We start from the raw sequence: 18,663 nt of genomic DNA, 5'->3' as shown, positions 1-18,663 counted from the left end.
GATGCTCTGATGGTAATCGCAGTTCATCTCATTGATGAATGGCATCTCAAATATCATACATGGGAACTATTTTAAGCCGTTTATTTTTCAATCCTTGGATGCCATTCATCCAAAGCATCAACCACTCTGAAAAAAATGCGATCCATCTAGAAGAAGCAGAGTTCGTCATTTGGGCTGCTGTTCATCGCATGGATGAACAGCTCCAACGGATTAGCATCAGAGCACTCTCTGACCTGACATGCACTCTCAGAAATATGTGGTGAGTCAGGTTTGTGAAATCAGACTTGGACCAGATTTTTGGGTATAGTATCAGGTCCGGACCCAGGTCTAATCGGATCTACTATAAGAGAAACCGTACCCGGACCCAATAAGAACTACATGAACCAGACCCGGTAAAAAAATATTTTTTTATCATTTTTACATTGAAAAATTGCTGGTCTTAATCGAAACTCGGGTCGGGCCCGAGTCTGGTATAAAATTTCACAAACTATACCCGAGTCCATGTATTAATCGGACCTTCGGGTCTACTTATTTGTCACCATACCCGAACCTTATAGGGTTTGGTCCGGGTCAGGTCTGGGTAAACCCGACCCGTTGACACCCATGTAGTAAATGCAATAAAGTGGTTTTTCTCTCAAAACCGGTTCATAACTCCCTTTATGGGTAATTGCACTCCCTCCGAAGTTACACTTTTACAGGAAATAAGCTTTCCTTGGGTGGGACTGTAACAAACGCCTCAGTGAAATATATATAACCATAAAAAAATGTCATTCCCATTTGTAGATTTACTAAAACACCTCTGTAGCTGCCAACTGATACAATGGCCTGGCCTTAATTGACATGGTGCTTCAAAACATATAGGAAGAAAATCATAGTAAACTTGATTACAATTGAAATAACTCCTCTAATTCCTTTGCTTTGATATACGGCAAAAGTTCCCATTTGATTAACATAATATAACTGATAACTATATGTTTTGGTTGATCAAAAGAATTAAGTTAGATTTCTGCTCATAACAGTAATGCTGACAAATATATGACATTAGGATTAAAGGCTATTTCCTTCTAATGTACAAAAGGCCAGCATTGACGGTACAACATGAGCTACTCTGTACAGTGACACAAGACCTTTGGACCAACAGCCATGATATTTCCTACCACAAATTTTCTTGTAGCTCCATCCACCCACCCAGCCCTAACCGCTTGATGGCCTGCTCACTGATGTGGTTGAGCTTCTGGTGCTCCTTCATGCCTTTGTATGACAGGCACATCAAGACTGGCGTTTTACTCTCTAGGACGTGCCAACCACAATGAGCTAAGTGCACGCAGATGCGAGAAATACTCACTTATGGAAAGCAGTGCTCGCGCAGCTTGACGAGTTGTTAATATCCGGTGCATCTGCTGCAAAGTCTGTTGCCGCAGATGGTCTGCCTGGTACCATATCAAACATTCAACAATCAGCATCTGTATGTGGTGTGTGTTTGTGTGTGTAAAACCCAGCTGACTGTGTCGGGTTGGGGAAGGTAAGATTTTTTTTATAAAAAGGGGAACACGAGATTGGGAAAACGGTTCCTCAAAATGAGGAACCGCTTTCCCCTCGTTGTAGGGGGATGAGGATAAGCCACACCTCCACCATTTAACGGGAGGGTGAGGGTTATCCTTACCCGCCTTGAGGACCCTATAAGAGTCTTCACGGTGGCTATTCACCCCCCTCGAGAGATTAGACTCTTGAGAGAAGGTGTTCTCTACCATTAGGTAAGGGATATTATAAATAACTTTAGTTGTAAATAAATAATGTTTGTATTGCATGTTATCATTGTCTCTCGTAGGTCAGCATATTTAAAAATTTATAACTTGAGTGTTAGCATGATACACATAAAATGACCATGCATGAGTTAGTTGTAATGAGATAAATATATGTGTATGCCCGATGTGACATGACATGCATGTTAGAAAAAAAAATGTCTTTTTTGACAACATATTTATGTTATGCTGCCCTTTAAATGACATACAGATTAACCTTGAGTTCTTTGAGTTTAGTTATGTTTTCTCTGAACTTTAATTGAGATTAGCATGTTTAACCCTTTAAATCACGAAAGTGGCAACATGTAGAAAGCGCTACCTAGTTCGCGACCAAAATTAAGCCATCATGAATAGTGAGCCATCGGTGATTTAACGATGTAGAGATACTACCTCGTTACATGCTTAATATGATATAAGGTGTGAGCCTTAAGAAGATTTTTAGATTAAGAATGAGATTCATTGTGATGATTTCACGATGGCATTCGTGGTAGAACGAGTGAAACCCAAGCTTGAGAGTAAGGTTCATGGTAATGAACTTAAGATATGATAGAATTTTAAATTTACACATTATCTAGGACTCTAGACAACCATAGATGAAAAGTCATTTATGGTTAGGATGTAGCATGAACCATACCGAGTCTAAGTTTGATCTTCCGACTAGCTATGAGTGGGGTCTTTTTTTTGTTTCACTGTAGTGTCTGATGATTTGAAGATCACTGAGAGCGTATGGTTCATAGTTTGACCAACAATGTAGAATTTGGGTGTTTTACACGGGTTGTTACACCCATATATGACTATGACCAGTATAACCGACATAGTGTTATAGTCAACTATGAGTAAATGTTAGATTGAGAGAATTAAAAAAAATTAAAATATACAAAACTTGTGTAGTATATTGAAAACTAAACTCGAACAAGGGCTTAAAGTTCATTATAATTGTAAGTCAAAGTCTTTTATTACTTATAAATATTTTTTAGTGAGTTGTAAGCACACCCTCTAAATAATTACAACTGTAGGTTTTAAGTACACTAGCAGAGGCAAGACGTAACCGACTAGTTTGATCGTGCAACAGAGACATTTGTCCGTTTAATTTTTTGTCATTGAACATTGATGTAATATTTATTTCTTTTATGTTACAAATGATTTAAACTTATCAAAGAATTTGAGTTTATTAAAAAAAATAGCAATGCTTTTGTGTGAACTCTGCATGTTTTTCCTGTGGAAAGTAATACCAACCGGACCTGTACTCTAGAGGTTTCAGATCAAGGTGTTACAGTGTGACAACATTCATGCATGAATACTTAAATGTGGTTTTGTACCTGGAGAAGGAAGCTCTCTAGTGTACCTAACTTCCCCATTGCAGTTGCCATATGACCCATGTAGTTGGCAACATTGTCTGAGGATCCAGGTGGGACTCGAGTTGCCAGAGTTTCTACAAGAGATTGCTGCAAAGCTTCCATCCCTTGAGAGAGTGCATCCTCAGCCTGCTGGGAGGATTGTTGCAAATTACATATGCCCACTAACTGCTGTTCTGTCAGAGGTTCAAGATGTCTAACAAGGATCTGCAATTCGATTGAGCAATTAAATCATCAATTAGAACGGGGTAACTTCGAATTGAACTACCAAGAAGGAACAAAATAAATGTACATATACCCTAACAAAGAGCAGAAGGTCCAATAAATATTCACCTTCAAAAGCTCTGAAGATCGAAAACCACCTAACCACATGAAACACCTCTCGGCAGGGGTCTTCCACATTCCCGAAAGCATGTGGAAAACATCAGCTTTTGCACCAACACCTTTAAGCCTGAAAATCTCATCATAATGTGTCATAATTGCATTGACAAGAAGGTGCAACTCATTATCACCAATGTGAGAGTTCAAAGCTGCCCTCAAGTCATTGATTTGCTGTTGATGTTCATCAAGCCATCGAGCATATTCCATGTCAAATGCGAGTGCACCTGCAAAAGGATTCATTGTAGCCACCTTATCATACTAAAATATCCCAACATTTCCAAACAGCATTGGCCTCTGCCATCCCGTCCTATTTGCATGACAACATTTTTAAGGGAGCAAGTTCACTAAGATGCTAAGTAAACATAACAAGCACAGGCACAATTCCTTATCAGCCTGCAGTAAACGATGTTATGTGGCTCCAAAATCAAGCTCAAAAACCTTGTTTGAGAAGCCAACTCTATGGTGTATTAGCAATACGATCTGTTTGTCTGAAATAAAAGTTTCTGAAAATGATAACAAAGATACACTTTGCACCAGCTGCTCGTACAAATCATGCTACATGTTGCATGACTTGCTCATGCAAATCACCACAGTCAAAACAAAGTTTGTTTCCACTTCCACACAATTTTAGCAATATCTGTAAATGCTACAATTATTGCTGTCTCACACTCATCTCGTGTGTCTCCCTCAGCACTTCCTGAATGTATTCGTCTTGATTTCATTATTAATTCCATAAAGTTTATACTTCCACTCCTATCTTGTTGTAATGTGATCATTAGGACCCTCAGATTCTGCTGCTTCTTGCACTAGTTTGGCAGTCTAGCAATCATGCTATCAACACATAAACTCTTCAAAAAGTAACCCACAGTTAAAAAAAACCTTCTGCACAGACCTCTCACAAAAAAGGTCAGCATTGGAGTTGGCAAACTAAAAGATTAGGGAAAGTTGACTACTAGTCAATTCAGGATATCATTTAGGAGAACAAGTAGATGATTTCATTACATGTCATCAAAAGAGACTCATGGCTTGCAGGCCATCTAAAAAGGTTCCAGCCACAAGGTTGCTCTAACAAGATTTAACATCAGTCTCACATTACCAAGCTGAAACAAGAAGTTGGTTGTTTGAGTCTTCAAATCACATCTAGGATACCTACAACGCCTGAGTCTAGAAATCATCATTTTATGCTTGGATAAGACAATTTCAAACATTGCAAGCACACAAGATGGCCTACTGAATCCAATGTTAGTGCGGCCATCAATATTCTAAAAGCAAATTTTATCTTGCAAAACAAGGTTTTATAGGAGAAACTCACCTATAACATTTTAATTATGAAGAAACCTGTTGCTTTCCAACTTCAAAGATCATGCTTTTTATATGTGACATAAGGTTTTAAATGTGAATAATAAATATTTTTCATAACTGATCGCATAAACATCATGATTCCAACACATTAGTAAACCACAGACTAACAAATCAAGAAGACTAATATAACAGTAGCCTAATGTGGAATATGTCTAAGCAAAACAAATGAAAAAAAGAAATATGAATTAAGCAACCCTGTATTTCCCCTCCTAATATTTAATTAAAACTGAAAATTACAAGCACAACGGATGGAATGGTACAAAAGAGAGTTTCTTTTCAAAGAAACAAATTGGAAAGCATGTGAAGTATTAAAAAATGAAGCCATCAAGCATACTATGTACATATATGACCAGATGACTTGTAATTCTTAGCATACCATTTCCACCCATAGTATGACTTTGATCTCCTGCACATCCGCCTGAAATGAAAATTCCCTGAAGGGAAGAAGGACATGAATTTTACTAGGATTGACACTGGGAAATGGATATATGCACATATATCATAGTTCCATGTAATATTCAAAAGCACTTCAAAGTAACACCAAAAACAACAGCAGAAAAATTTAAAAATAGGCAGCAAACCTGCTGGTGTGCACGTTGAAGCTCCTGCTCGAGCTGAGTCAACTTCAACCGGCTGTTCTCCAATTGCTGGACATATGCCTATTTTGCAACAAGAAAATAATAGAACGGGTCAGGATGAGAAGAACTTGTTTGCTCATATTAAGCAGTGATATATTCACATTGCTGTAGATATTTACATGCTAGATAAAATAAGAATAGAAAGGAAAAGTGGTTCTTCCTCAATAGCAAAAAAGAGAATTGAATTTCCAGATGACTCGGCAACTTGGCTGTGAAACTATTAAGCCCACACCTCTGAGGTAATTGCAACACTAGAATGAAATTGTGGTTCGCTAATGGAAAATTCTAAATGATGCAATGCATAAATTTTTCCAGCAGTAACCCGTTTTGGAGAAAAAATAGACCACTGCTTAAAAATGAGTTGTTGTAACTGAGAGGAAGATTGCTGCAAACAGATAGGAATGTTACAGCGTCTCCAAGGCACCTAGAGACCCGTAAGACAGATTAAGATCCTTTTCACACATGCACATGTGAGGCATGCATAAACACACACACGCATCATCTATACTGAGAACCATTTCCCATTTTGAAGAAAATGAACAAGTTTCAATGCTTCAAACAGAGAGAGTGGGTTCTTAATCTATGGAACATACATATCATAGAAAATTTGTACTGCTGTTTAATTTTTTATTACAAAGCTAATTCATTGTTTTAATGCATCAACTTAAATAATGAAGTCTGACCTATTGACAAACACTTAGACTAGGGATTTGTGCAGTTAATTTTAGATATATGGCTAGGTTTTGTATGACCTAGACTTGGTTTCTTAATACTACATTCGAGCTCTTTAGAGAATCATAAAATATAACAGGCGAGACTCTGAACCACAACCATGCAGGCTCCTCTTAAGCTTTTCATTTAAACCTTATCAGACACTCAACCACACACACACAACAGACCACCACTCACTATCCTCATGCAAAATAAATAAATAAATAAGTAAATAAATAAAACCAATTCATTAGAAAGTGATACATCTAAACAAAAAGATCCTCAGATAAGATCCTGCAGACTGACCATTAGGTCATCACATCCAACAACACCAAAACATACTTGTGCAATCAATCACACAGACCCAGAAATTCCTCATACTTCCTGCTGTTCACCATTCAGGAAACCTAAAACGAATACTCAATCTTTGCAACAAGTACTGGAAAACATGGAAATCATTACAACGGAAATGCATATGAATTCCCAAAAGACTGCTCAGATTAGGATGGATGACAGAACCATCTTACTTTCTTCCTCAAGCGGCTTTTCCGTGCGGCCTCTCGATTTTGGGCAAGCCTATGGAGTGTCTGGATGAAAATTTCAAACACAGTTTTAACAAAGAAAAGGCTACTTATATCGAAATCAAAAGATCAATCTACAATGCAGCTATTTGATCCAAACCTTCTTATCCCCTTTTCTCTCCTTTGATTTATCTGATGAATCTAACATTGCAACGGCTTGATTTAGACCACCATCAGACTAAAAACAGGGCAAAAATATCCCCACCACCATAGGAACCAAACATAAATACCATATTAAGCCCGTTTTAAGCATGGATTCAAATTTGCATGCTAATAGCGAATAAGGATATAAAAAAGTGGAAGAAAATGAGCAATTCACCGATTGATTGTTATCGTCGGTCAAAACATCAGTTGAAGTATCCGTTCGCGGGCTGGCGTATGCCGCACAGGACACTCCCCAATTCTCCGAAAGGCCATTCACTAGCATAGCTGCAGCAGCAGCATTCATTTGTGGCCCGTTATGGGAAGGAAAGTGCCGCCCAGACGCTACTCCGTTCCCTGCCGAACTGATATCCGACTGATTAAGATGCTGATCACCAAACCAACAAAACGAAAAAGCCAACAAAGAAAAAAAAATTATGAATTTGAAAACGAAATCGTAATCGTAATCGAATGGAATCGACGTACATTTCTCAAAACACCAACCTGAAAAATGCTGGACTTAACCGCATGCCCGCCGGATTTTGCATTAAAGAAAGCGCCTTCAGAGTAAACAAAGCAGACAAATGAACGAACGAACACCAAAATCCTGAAGATCATGTAACAGAGTAGCTACCTAAATCTAGAAAACAAGGAATGAAGAAGAAGATGGGCGTACCGCGTGTGAGGTTCATGGCATCCCCAAGGTGGAACGCGGCTGTCTGCTGAATCTCCCCACCGTCGGAATCTCTGGAATGCATTCGGCTGCCTTCCGCATCACTGCTCCACCAAAAACGGCCACAACAGAGAGAAATTCAAACAACCGAATAAAAAACCCCGGAATTTCCATGTGGGGAAACAAGAACAGAAAGAAAAATCGCATCTTTTTCGCTACGCATTAAAGAGGAAGTACGAAGTCAAACACCAAGAAAGAGATTCCCTCTCCTTCAATCCCAACCGAACGTAACCAAGAGAGCCTAATTCCCACTCTTTTTCTGAAACCAAAAACCCATAGAAATCTTCTCTGTTCTTCCTTTTTTTTCTCACTTTAATCCTATCACAACCAGACCAAAATGGTCACTTCAAAAATACCAACCAAGCAAAATCGACCAGTTTTTTCTTCTTCTTCTTCACACACACACACACACACAGAGAGAGAGAGAGAGAGAGTACATTACGAAGGAGCCCGGATGAGTCGCGAAGCTCTGCATGACTACACACTCACCACCATTGTCGTCATCATCACCATCATCAAATGCACCACACCACCCCAGCCCCCCTCTCTCTGCTTTTCGAAATTCGCAAACGAGAGAGAATCTGACGATTCGACCCTGCGACCTCTCTCGGAATCTGAAACAACACCTGCCTCTGTGTTTAGCTTCCCGAAGCTCCCTTCCCACTCCCAGCAAATACCTTTTTACCACGTCCCTCGATTTTTAAAAATAAAAGACGAAAAAAAAGAGACTCCCTCCAAGGCTACTCACAGGGACACGAAAAAACACACGAGACACTTTATTTTTTTTACGATTTTAATTAAAAATAATGTATAAAGAAACGCGACATGAGAGCAAGTTGAAGAATCCCTGTGACAAAGCACCGAGGTGTCAGACACCTGTGCTAGCAGAGGTGGGCCACCTAAGCCAGGTGGTCGTGGGTCCCGCCTGAGGTCTTCCTCACTTATGTGAAGGTTCTTGTCATAATAAAAAATGATAACCGTTAGAAAGTTAATTTGGTTCTATTCTCGAATATCTTATCCAAAATGCATACTGGATGTGGTTTAGTAGGGATGGCAGTGGGGCGGGGCGGGGCGGGGGACAAGGTTTCCACCCCCGCCCCGCCTCAAAATTTTATCCTCCACCCCCGCCCCGCCTCCGCGGCGGGGATGGATTTTATCCTCCACCCCCGCCTCCATCCCCGTTTCATACCCTTCATCCCCGGTCCAAACGGGGATGAGGCGGGGCGGGGCGGGGATATTGCGGGGAAAAGTGGTCGGGGCGGGGTTGGGGCGGGGATTAGGTGGGGATTAGGCGGGGATCGTGGCGGGGACGGGGCGGGGCGGGGAAAAGTGCACGTCCACCCCCGCCCCGCCTCCGCGGCGGGGATGGATTTTATCCTCCACCCCCGCCTCCATCCCCGTTTCATACCCTTCATCCCCGGTCCAAACGGGGCGAGGCGGGGCGGGGCCCCGCTTTCCCCCGGTCCACTGCCATCCCTATGGTTTAGGCTCGAGGTGGATATCGATGTCGGACCCGTTTGCAGTGCTAAAGTTTCCAAATCCAAGTTCCAGCCCGGATCCACAGGTGCTTGACGTTATTAAGCATGCGTCCATGAACATCGTCGAGATTTTTGAAAAAATCACGATATAAATGTTCACTAGATTTCCTTTCCAACACGAGAAAATCCCGCTATTTTCACCCCCATATTTTAAAAATACTGCGATCTATCATAGTTTATATCCTCGAATTATTAGTATTTTTAAATTATAAATGTGCTGAGTTTTCTCGATATTTTCCTAAAAAGGACAGAAAGTTCAGTATAATGCAAACTTTTCTCTTCCCGATAGGGATGGCAGTGGACCCGGGCGTAGGACAAGGTCTCCACCCCCGCCCCGTCTCAAAATCCAAACCTTCATCCTCGCACGGAGATCTATTTTAACCTTCCCCCCCCCCCCCCCCCCCTTCCAAACGGGGGTGAGGCAGGGTGGGCCCCGTTACCTCTCGGTCTATAGTCATCCCTTGAAGGATTGGGGACGGGGTGGGGCGGGGCAAGGTAGAGATTGTAACGGGGATGGGGCGGGGCATCCCAGGTCCAAACGGGGCGAGGCCCCGTTATCCCTCGGTCCACTGCCATCCCTGCTTCCCGAGGAAATGTTATCTGATACCCTAAATTCAACATTTTCCCTGACCGGGTATGGTTATACCAATTTTGAACCGGATCCGGACATGTAGATCCAGATTCACGTGCCGGGTATCACCGAAGCGTCGACTCCGACGGAACGTGACACTGCAAGCGTCAGGGTCTGAGGATGGCTGTCAAATCGTAAGTCTCTGTTGGAAGTTAAAGCATGATTGGATCAGTTTGGACCCGGTTCTCGGTGCCCGATAAATACGGGGAAGCGTGGAAAAGCCGAAAGGAGGGCAAAAATGATTCCGTTTTATTCGCTCATCATTAATGGTCGGACAAGAGAATCCTCGGGATGATCACAAAATCTGGGTTTCGTATTTGGTCATCCGTACGATAGTTGGTTTCCTACGTCACAAAGATCGCCGATATTATGTAAAAATAGCGTTATTTTCAAGATCTATATTTGAAATATCGCTCACCTTGAAAATATTTGCAAGATTCTTTACGCGTTTCTTTTTTTTTTTGGCTTCGTATTTATATAGATTTTGTATGTATTTATATTTTTATATGATGTCATTTTCTCGATACTTTTATGAGAAAACCAGATTTTCCAAAATATCAAGATTTTGTTTACCTTGCTGATGTTTTGTCGGAGATCGAGGGAGGTGACCAATGTTGTCAGTATCGGTATCGGCTTTGAATCATTTGGTCAAGGATTCAGATGAATCGGGCGCCCGAAACCGGGTTGTTCAGAGTAAGCTCGGCATGGCTTAGGCCTTGCCTTGACTTGTGGAGACGTGGATACACTGCTTAGGCCCATTTAGACTTTGTAAATGAGTCTTTTGACTAGGTGTTGATGGTTAATTGGTAGGTGATACGATCCAATGTTGGTAAAATGGGTTCACTAGGTGAATCGGTTTCTTAAAAGAAATCGAATTGAATCGATTTGATCTTGAACCGGCCCTTTTTTACCATTAGATGACGTTTATTTATTAAAATATAAAACATATTAAAAAATAAATTTGAATCAACCTTGAGGCAGCCTCTTTTGAACAGACTTTGGACGGTTTCCATCTGAACCGGGTCAATTCAGGCCGATTTTGACAACATTTGTAGGATCTACCCTCACCAACATTGGGATTTGATACTACTACTCACGATTTTAGGCAAAACATCAAATAAATTAAGGTATGGGATTTAAATGACGCAGCCAAATCAAGAAGGCACATTTGATGTGCTATTACCCAAACTTGCACAAACATCTCTAAAATCATAGCCTCTCTATTTTTTTAACGTTTATTTAGAAAGAAAGAACACATCTGATAGGTGGATTGGCTTAAAAGCATTCCAGTTGAAGGATATCACAAGTGGAGCAGGGATCCAGAGCGCGGCTAAGTGCCATGACTATGGGTCACAGCCAATCACATGACAGCATTTCATATGGGGCCTGTACTTTAAAGTTGTGGGCCCCGTTATGCGATTGGCTATCACACTTAACAATTTCTTTGATCTCAACTCATCACAAGTGTGCTGCTTTTTGCCTTAAGACAAGCCGGCTCTTTAGTGGGGAACAGGAGTAGCTGCTGCTTGAAGTTGTGTTATGGAATAAATTTCTATCGAGCTCTAGCATCTAAACTTGGATTTTCATCAATAAATAAATAAATAAATAAACACACTATATGTTGTGGACCGTCACGTTTTTCACCTTTTTGCTCTGATGTATATACCTCTTTGGCACTCTAGAGTGGCCCCACAAGGCCTTACGACTTAAGAACCCCATGTATTCAGACCTTCTATTTTTCTCTTGATGTACTTTACTTTCAAGTATCTATAAAAAAGTTTTTTGCATCCTTGTCTCTTTGCTCTTTTTGTGTTTGTGCATGCGCGTACTCTTGCTTCCGCTCGTTCGCGTGTGTTATACATTGCTTGTGTGCTTAAAAGGCCTGCTTTCGATGTTTGCAAATTTTCAAAGCTACGTCGCCCGAAGCTACATCGTGGGGGCCTTCACTTCTAAGCCCGTGATAAGTTGGTATGAGAGCCTTGTCGACATTAAGAGTGACAATGACACCAAAGAAGAATGACATGACCCCTTCAGGTAGTATGGTTCCTTCTGAAGAAGATTTCATGGTCGATGATCAAGTGTCAACCATCTCGCGCGATGTTGCAGAACTGACTGGGACAGTGACCAACATGGAGAATGTGGTTAATAAAACTTGTGTCACTTTTAATGATCTCAATGCAGAGATCAAGACAACAATAGAGGGAGTAGAAGACTCGATGAAAAGTCTTGTCACTAAACTTAACTACTCGGTGAAATACTTTTTCACCAGATTTGATGATCTGTTGGGTCAGTTCAATATCATGCCTGCTGAATTGGATGTTGTCTGATGAAAGAATGAACAATTGGAGCGGCAGTTGAGGATTGCCCCGACTGGCGGCATTGCGACATACGTGGATAGACCACGTTACAGGCTACCTGAGCCCATAAAGTATAACGGCACGGGGGACTCAAAGAATCTCGAGAATTTTATCTACGAGATGGATCCATTTTTAGAAGCTGTGAGGATAGAGGAGGACGCCGATATGCTGCGGATCACAACAATGTACTTTGTGGATGAAGCGACTCTCTGGTAGAGACGTCGCTTGGGTGATGTTCGACAGGGATTGGTTGCTATAGTCTCAAGGGAGGATCTCTAAAAGGGATTGCGAGACTATTTTCTACTTAAAAATCAAGAGAAAATGGCTCGCAAAAGGTTGTTGGCATTGAAACAGACATGGTCAGTGCATAACTATGTCAAGGCATTCTCTTCAATAATGTTGGAAGTTGAAAGAATGAATGATTAGGATCGGTTGTTCTATTTTGGCAACAGGCTGCAAGGATGGGCAAACCAAGAACTCATTCGGCACAACCCTACAATGCTAGCTGAGGCGCTGGTGGTTGCAGAAAAACTTGCTAAGCTTGATAGGAATGACCATGCATTTCATGGGAGACAACAGAGAAATGATCGCAACAATCGAAGGGATAACCGAAAGAATGACCAAGGACAAAATGTTGGCCGGGAGAACTAGCAGAATCATGGTCGACAAGATGGCCAAAACAATTACCAAAATTGAAATAACTTTCAGGGCGACAATTATCGTTGTCGTGACTGTCGTATCTGCCACGGGGATCATTGACAGAATATATGTCCCAACAGAAACCACAGTTAAGAGAATAGAGATAACCACGCACCTTGAGCTGCTAATGCTATTCAGGGTGAGGAAGAAGATCAATCTGCAAAGGCGCCAACAGTTGGCACAATATAGATGATGAATGTAGTAAAGGTCATAACTATTGCGGAATCGACAATATGGAAAGAGTTGATATACTTGAAACTTTTGCTCAACGAAAGGCTTACCGAGGCATTGGTAGACACTGGCGCCATGCATAACTTCATCCCGCGTGAAGAAGTAGAACGATTGGGATTATAGTGAGAACGGAAAGAGAGCTGCATGAAAGCAGTTAATTAGGAGGCTAAGGTCATTTACGACATCGCTCGTGATGCACCAGTGCGGATCCATAACTGGTCGGGAAGGATCACGTTATCAGTCGCACCTATGGATGCTTTTAAAGTCATCACCAGGTATTCTTGAGAAGCAACAAGGTAGTGCCGATGCCCCACCTCAACGTTGTCAGCTTTGAGAGTGAGAATCAACCTTGCATAGTTACTACGATAGCAGAGAAGCTCTGTGAGCGCTTGGCATCTGCACTCTAGTTGAAGAGAGGCATGAAAAGCGGTGACAAGATTTTTCTTGTCACAATCCGCACTACAGATGAGGCAGAAGAAGCCATGGATGTCCCAGAGGCTTTAGCACCAGTATTAAAGGAGTTTGGCGATGTTATGTCCATTGAGATGCCGAAGAAGCTACCTCCGAGGTGTGAGGTAGACCATCAGATTGAACTAGTACCAGGTGCACGACCATGCGCAATGGCTCCTTATCACATGACAATTCCTGAATTGCAGGAATTACACAAACAATTGGATGATATGCTCGAAGCAGGGATCATCCAACCATCCAAAGCTCCTTTTGGAGCGCCCATGTTGTTTCAAGCAAAGCATGATGGGTTGAAGCAGTTGTGCGTCGACTATAGGGCACTGAACAAAATGACAGTGAAGAACAAGTACCCGCTTCCTTTAATCGCAGACTTGTTTGATCAACTTAGAAAGACAAAGGTCTTCTCTAAGTTGGATTTGAGATCTGGCTACTGGCAAGTCAGAGTTGCAGAAGGCTATGAGCCAAAGACTACCTGTGTAATGCGATATGGGGCATTCAAATTCCTTGTTATGCACTTTGGCTTGACGAACGCGCCCGCTACCTTTTTAATCTTAATGAATAAGATCTTCTACCCGCACCTTCACAAGTTTGTCATCGTGTACCTGGACGATATAGTGGTGTACAATGACTCGATGGAGCAGCATGTTCAATACCTTAAGATTGTGTTTCAGACTCTGAAGGACCACGCGCTGTATGTCAAGCGGGAAAAGTGCCTATTCGGCCAAAAGGAAGTCCATTTTCTTGGGCATATTATGGGAGGAGGCACTCTCAAAATGGACCACAGGAAGATTGAGGCTATTCAAGTATGGGAGTCACCCTCTAAGGTTTCATAGTTACACTCCTTCTTGAGGCTTACAAATTATTACCACCGCTTCATCAAGGGATACTCGCAGAACACTACAGCGCTCACAGATTTGTTGAAGAAAGACAGACCATGGCTATGGTCTAATGCCTGCTAGAAGGGTTTTGATGGGTTGAAGTATGCCCTGACAGAGGAGCCAGTGCTGAAGTTGCCCGACTGTCGGCAACCGTTTGAAGTGCAGACCGATGCGTCTAACTTCTCTATTGGTGGGGTGTTGCTCCAAGAAGGACATCCTATTGCATTTGAAAACAGAAAGTTGAACGACATTGAGCGTCGATACACTATGCACGAGCGCGAGATGTTGGCAGTCGTACACTGTCTTCACACATGGAGGCACTATCTTTTGGGGTCGCAGTTCATTGTGCACACTGACAACGTTGCGACAAGCTACTTTAAGACTCAGAAGAAGTTGAGTCCAAGGCAAGCACGCTGGCAGAATTTCTTGGTGGAATTCGATATAGCTCTCGAATATAACCCAGGCAGGACCAATGTTGTGGCCGACGCCTTAAGTCGGAAGGCAAAACTCGCAGCTTTGCTCGCTTGGGATGGCAGCGTAAGCCAACCAATGAGTGATCTTCTCGAATAGGTGCGAGAAACTTTAAAAAATGACGTGATGGCTCAATAATTGATCACATTGGTGAAGGAAGGAAAGACATAGAGATTTTGGCTAGAGAACGATTTGCTCTGCGCAGCGGGCGGCCGTCTATATATTCTGCGGTAAGATACCTTGAGGAGGTGCTTGATGCACGAGTGCCACGATACTACCTGGGTGGGTCACCCAGGGCAACAGAGGACCTTAGCGTTGTTAGAACACGCATTCTACTGGCTGTAGATGCACGATGATGTAGATGCTTATGTGCGAACTTGCTTGATTTGCCAACAAGACAAGCCCATCAATCAGAGACCCGATGGACTACTGAAGCCCCTACCTGTGCCAAGTCGTTCGTGGGAGTGCATAACCATGGATTTCATTGTGAGCTTGCAGAAAGCACATGGCTGTAGTTCGATCTACGTGGTTGTGGATAGGTTCTCGAAGTATGTTGTCTTCGTGCCTGCCCCCGCCACCTGCTCAACTGCAAATACTGTGAAGTTGTTCGTGCGAAACGTAATTAAGTATTGAAGAATTCCTAAGAGCATCATCAGCAATCTTGATGCATGTTTCACTGGCAAGTTTTGACGAGAAGTGTTTCGCTTAATGGGGACAAACTTGCATTTCAGCACAAGTTTTCACCCCCAAACCGATGGACAAACAGAGAAAAAAAAACAGTATGCTAGAGAAATACCTGCGGCACTTTGTCAGTGCCAACCAAAGGGATTAGGTTCATTTACTTGATGCGGCTCAATTCTGCTACAACCTTCAAAAAAGTGAGTCCTCCGGCCACCATCCATTTGAAGTTGCAACCAGACAACAGTTGCAGACTCCGCACTCCCTTACTGTGCGAGGATGTGACAAAGCACCTTATGCATACCAGTTCGTCAGGAAATGCAAGTTTGTCCCCATTAAATGGGCAGATGGAAGCTTTTTTCTAGGTTAGAAGCAAATTGTTCAAAGGCTTTGAATCGTACAAATTGAGAAACTGATTTTGATCTGTCAGCTTTCAAAAACTTGAAATTTCATATCCCGATCAATTCGGTCAGCACCTTCCATCTATTTTCATTGTTCAATTTTTCGCAGCATGGAAAAACCAAAAGCAAATGCTAAATAACGTAGGGCCTTTACACATGAAAATCTCAGGTTTTAAGAATGATATGTCCAAGAAAAGCATCAATACAGCAATATTGTTAGAATAGTAGAAGTCTTAATTTGGCATCCATGGATACATACATGTGCACACCCACAAACATGTGCACAAGTGCTCATATACGCATAGACAATACACAGAGTTCACTAAATTTTCTTGTATTAAGTAGATCTTAGTAAATATTAGACCTTTTTAACCATTGGTACTTCGCAAATTCAGCAATTTGGTTCTGATTTTGTTGTGGTTCTGATTTTGCAGGAATTAGAAAACTAACAAGTATGACCGGTCATCCAAACATAATGCTGACTTACAACTTTGGTTTTATAAATAAAAACATTAAAACAGTGTTCTGCAAAAGTTGCTTTCATGAACTTAACTGGTCAGCTGTTTACTTGATTATATAGAACTGTGCTCATACTATATGGCGAGAGAATTTCTTGGTCAGCTGCTACTAGATTACATAGATCATCTGGAAGTAGGTTATTTAATTACATAGTAGTTGACAAAGATCCAGTGCATACAACTTAATAGTGTAATTTGAGGTTGTTCGAGTACTACCAAAATTCCAATTTATCTTATTGAATAGCTATGATTCACTTCTTTTTCAAAAAAAGCTATGATTCATTTCTTCATTCATTTGTCCATGCACTAAATTTCCAACATTTTGACAAAACCTTTTAAGCAAATTTCTGAAGTTACTGCCCTATTACTCTCTTCGCATTTTATCCTTAAAAAGCCTAGCTTGCATATCCGAGAATTTTATGACTCCCAACTTGTGAAATCAAGGAATCTAACATTCAAATAGACACAACAACAAAATATCTCAAACACTTTTAGTAAAGGAACACAAACATGGTCATTTCTTTTTCATGGCAACTGCTTTAAAGCAAATTTGTACAGTGCATGACTGGAGCTCATGCTGAAAGATATTGAATCCTCCTTTGCATGAAAAAGGACCTAAAATAACCTGAATTTCAATATTTCCTTAATGTAGAGTTTATACTTCAAAATTAATGTTGTTAGGCTTCCAAAATGTTGCATTTAACTAACATCTTACAGGAGAATAGTTGTCCTGCAAACATTGTTTTAAATATAAAAGGACAAATATGTATAGTAAGAGTAAAGGACAGCAAAAGTGAGGCCCATTGATCATCCATATAGGTACCTTTATGACCAGCAGTTTTAAGCTACCTATTCTCCACCATTGTAAACAAGTCAGCCTCTGGCCCATGCATTTAATGTAGAGCCTACAACTAGCTCACTTTGATGTTCCAGATCTTGCCAGTGCTTCTATACATCATGAAAATATCAGAATATATCAGAATGTCTATGAACTTGCTTCTTTGCTACCTCTTATGGGGTAATTGGTTGCCCTCTTTCTGGTGCTGGTTTTTGTGGGTTTAGTGGGATGGGCTCTCAACAGAACATGCACAATACTATGGCTTCTTCTATCGAGTCATTGAGTACCGTCAATGCGTATCTGCACTGGAAGTTGCAACAGCAGAGGATGGCGATGCTGCTGAGTGAAGGGCATCACAAGGAGATGAATATGAGTATCAGTGGTTCTGGGGTTGAATCCCATCATGAAAATGACAATCAACAACAACAATCACAGACATGTGTTGAAAACCCCAACAATGTGAAAACTGATGGATTTTGCGGTTTCAATGGTACCAGAAGATCAAACAGTGTTGTACAATATGGTGGTTCGAGGGAAATGACTAGTGAATGGGTTTTTGAGAACTTGTGGCCTGATTTACATCAATACAGTTCATTGCCTTAGCCAAAAGAATCAAATTTCACTGACATTTGCATTTGGTGATTTGTGTTCTACATAGATGAACATATGACTTCTGTATAATCTTTGTGAAGGCCTAAAACTTTTTATAGGCAATTGGATCCGTGGGTGCTACCTGATGAAGGTTTCATACTGCTGTTACACAAAATCAGGCATTTATTATTGGTTTCTATTTTTGTTCTCAAATTGAAATTGCCTTTGTAATTCTAATAGTATTTACTTATGGAGTTTTTGTATATGATTTTGTTGCTGCCATATAACCAGACGTATTACTTAAAATCCATGCAAATTCTAGTGTTCTATTTTTTGATATAAAACATTTTTGAGTAAAGCAAGTTATTACGAATATTCGAATGTGGCTTGGGTAAAAATATACATACTTGAGGCAAAATCCAATTAGAAATCCATATTTGGGGCACAAATCCAATTTGAGATTCATATTTGAGGCAAAAATACATATTCAGGACAAATATCCAATTCTAGATCCATATTCGAGGCAAAAATCCATATTGGGGCCAAAAATCCAATTTAAGATCCATATTCGAGGCAAAAATACATATTTAGGGCAAATATCCAATTCTAGATCCATATTCGAGGCAAAAATCCATATTGGGGCCAAAAATCCAATTCGAG

The 18,663-nt window shown here is 41.1% G+C and overlaps 1 protein-coding gene across 1 annotated transcript; it reads right to left on the bottom strand.

Moving 5' to 3' along the window:
• Positions 1-890: 890 nt before the first annotated feature.
• On the bottom strand, positions 891-6,978 carry LOC149846464 (transcription factor HBP-1b(c38)-like). Its single transcript, XM_089998007.1, has 7 exons — positions 6,931-6,978; positions 6,777-6,836; positions 5,482-5,559; positions 5,277-5,334; positions 3,491-3,762; positions 3,122-3,364; positions 891-1,430 (listed from the first exon to the last, which is right to left on the bottom strand). The coding sequence occupies exons 1-7, from the start codon at positions 6,976-6,978 to the stop codon at positions 1,284-1,286; spliced, it is 906 nt and encodes a 301-aa protein (XP_089854133.1). The 3' UTR covers positions 891-1,283.
• Between the last annotated feature and the right edge of the window lie 11,685 nt (positions 6,979-18,663).

This window comes from Nuphar pumila, chromosome 2 (assembly GCF_984573655.1).
Source record: "Nuphar pumila chromosome 2, dmNupPumi1.hap1.1, whole genome shotgun sequence".
Taxonomy (NCBI): domain Eukaryota; kingdom Viridiplantae; phylum Streptophyta; class Magnoliopsida; order Nymphaeales; family Nymphaeaceae; genus Nuphar; species Nuphar pumila.
Note: the sequence above shows the minus strand (reverse complement) of the source record. Positions and strands in the feature narration are given on the sequence as shown.

What these genes read in the sequence shown, in the direction of transcription:
- LOC149846464 (XM_089998007.1), bottom strand. Translation starts at nt 6,978, where the DNA reads ATGTTAGATTCATCAGATAAATCAAAGGAGAGAAAAGGGGATAAGAAG. An exon ending in AGAGAAAAGGGGATAAGAAG is followed by an intron (nt 6,837 to 6,930) that starts GTTTGGATCAAA and finishes ATTTTCATCCAG; the next exon opens with ACACTCCATAGGCTTGCCCA. An exon ending in TAGAGAGCTTCCTTCTCCAG is followed by an intron (nt 1,431 to 3,121) that starts GTACAAAACCAC and finishes ATATGGTACCAG; the next exon opens with GCAGACCATCTGCGGCAACA.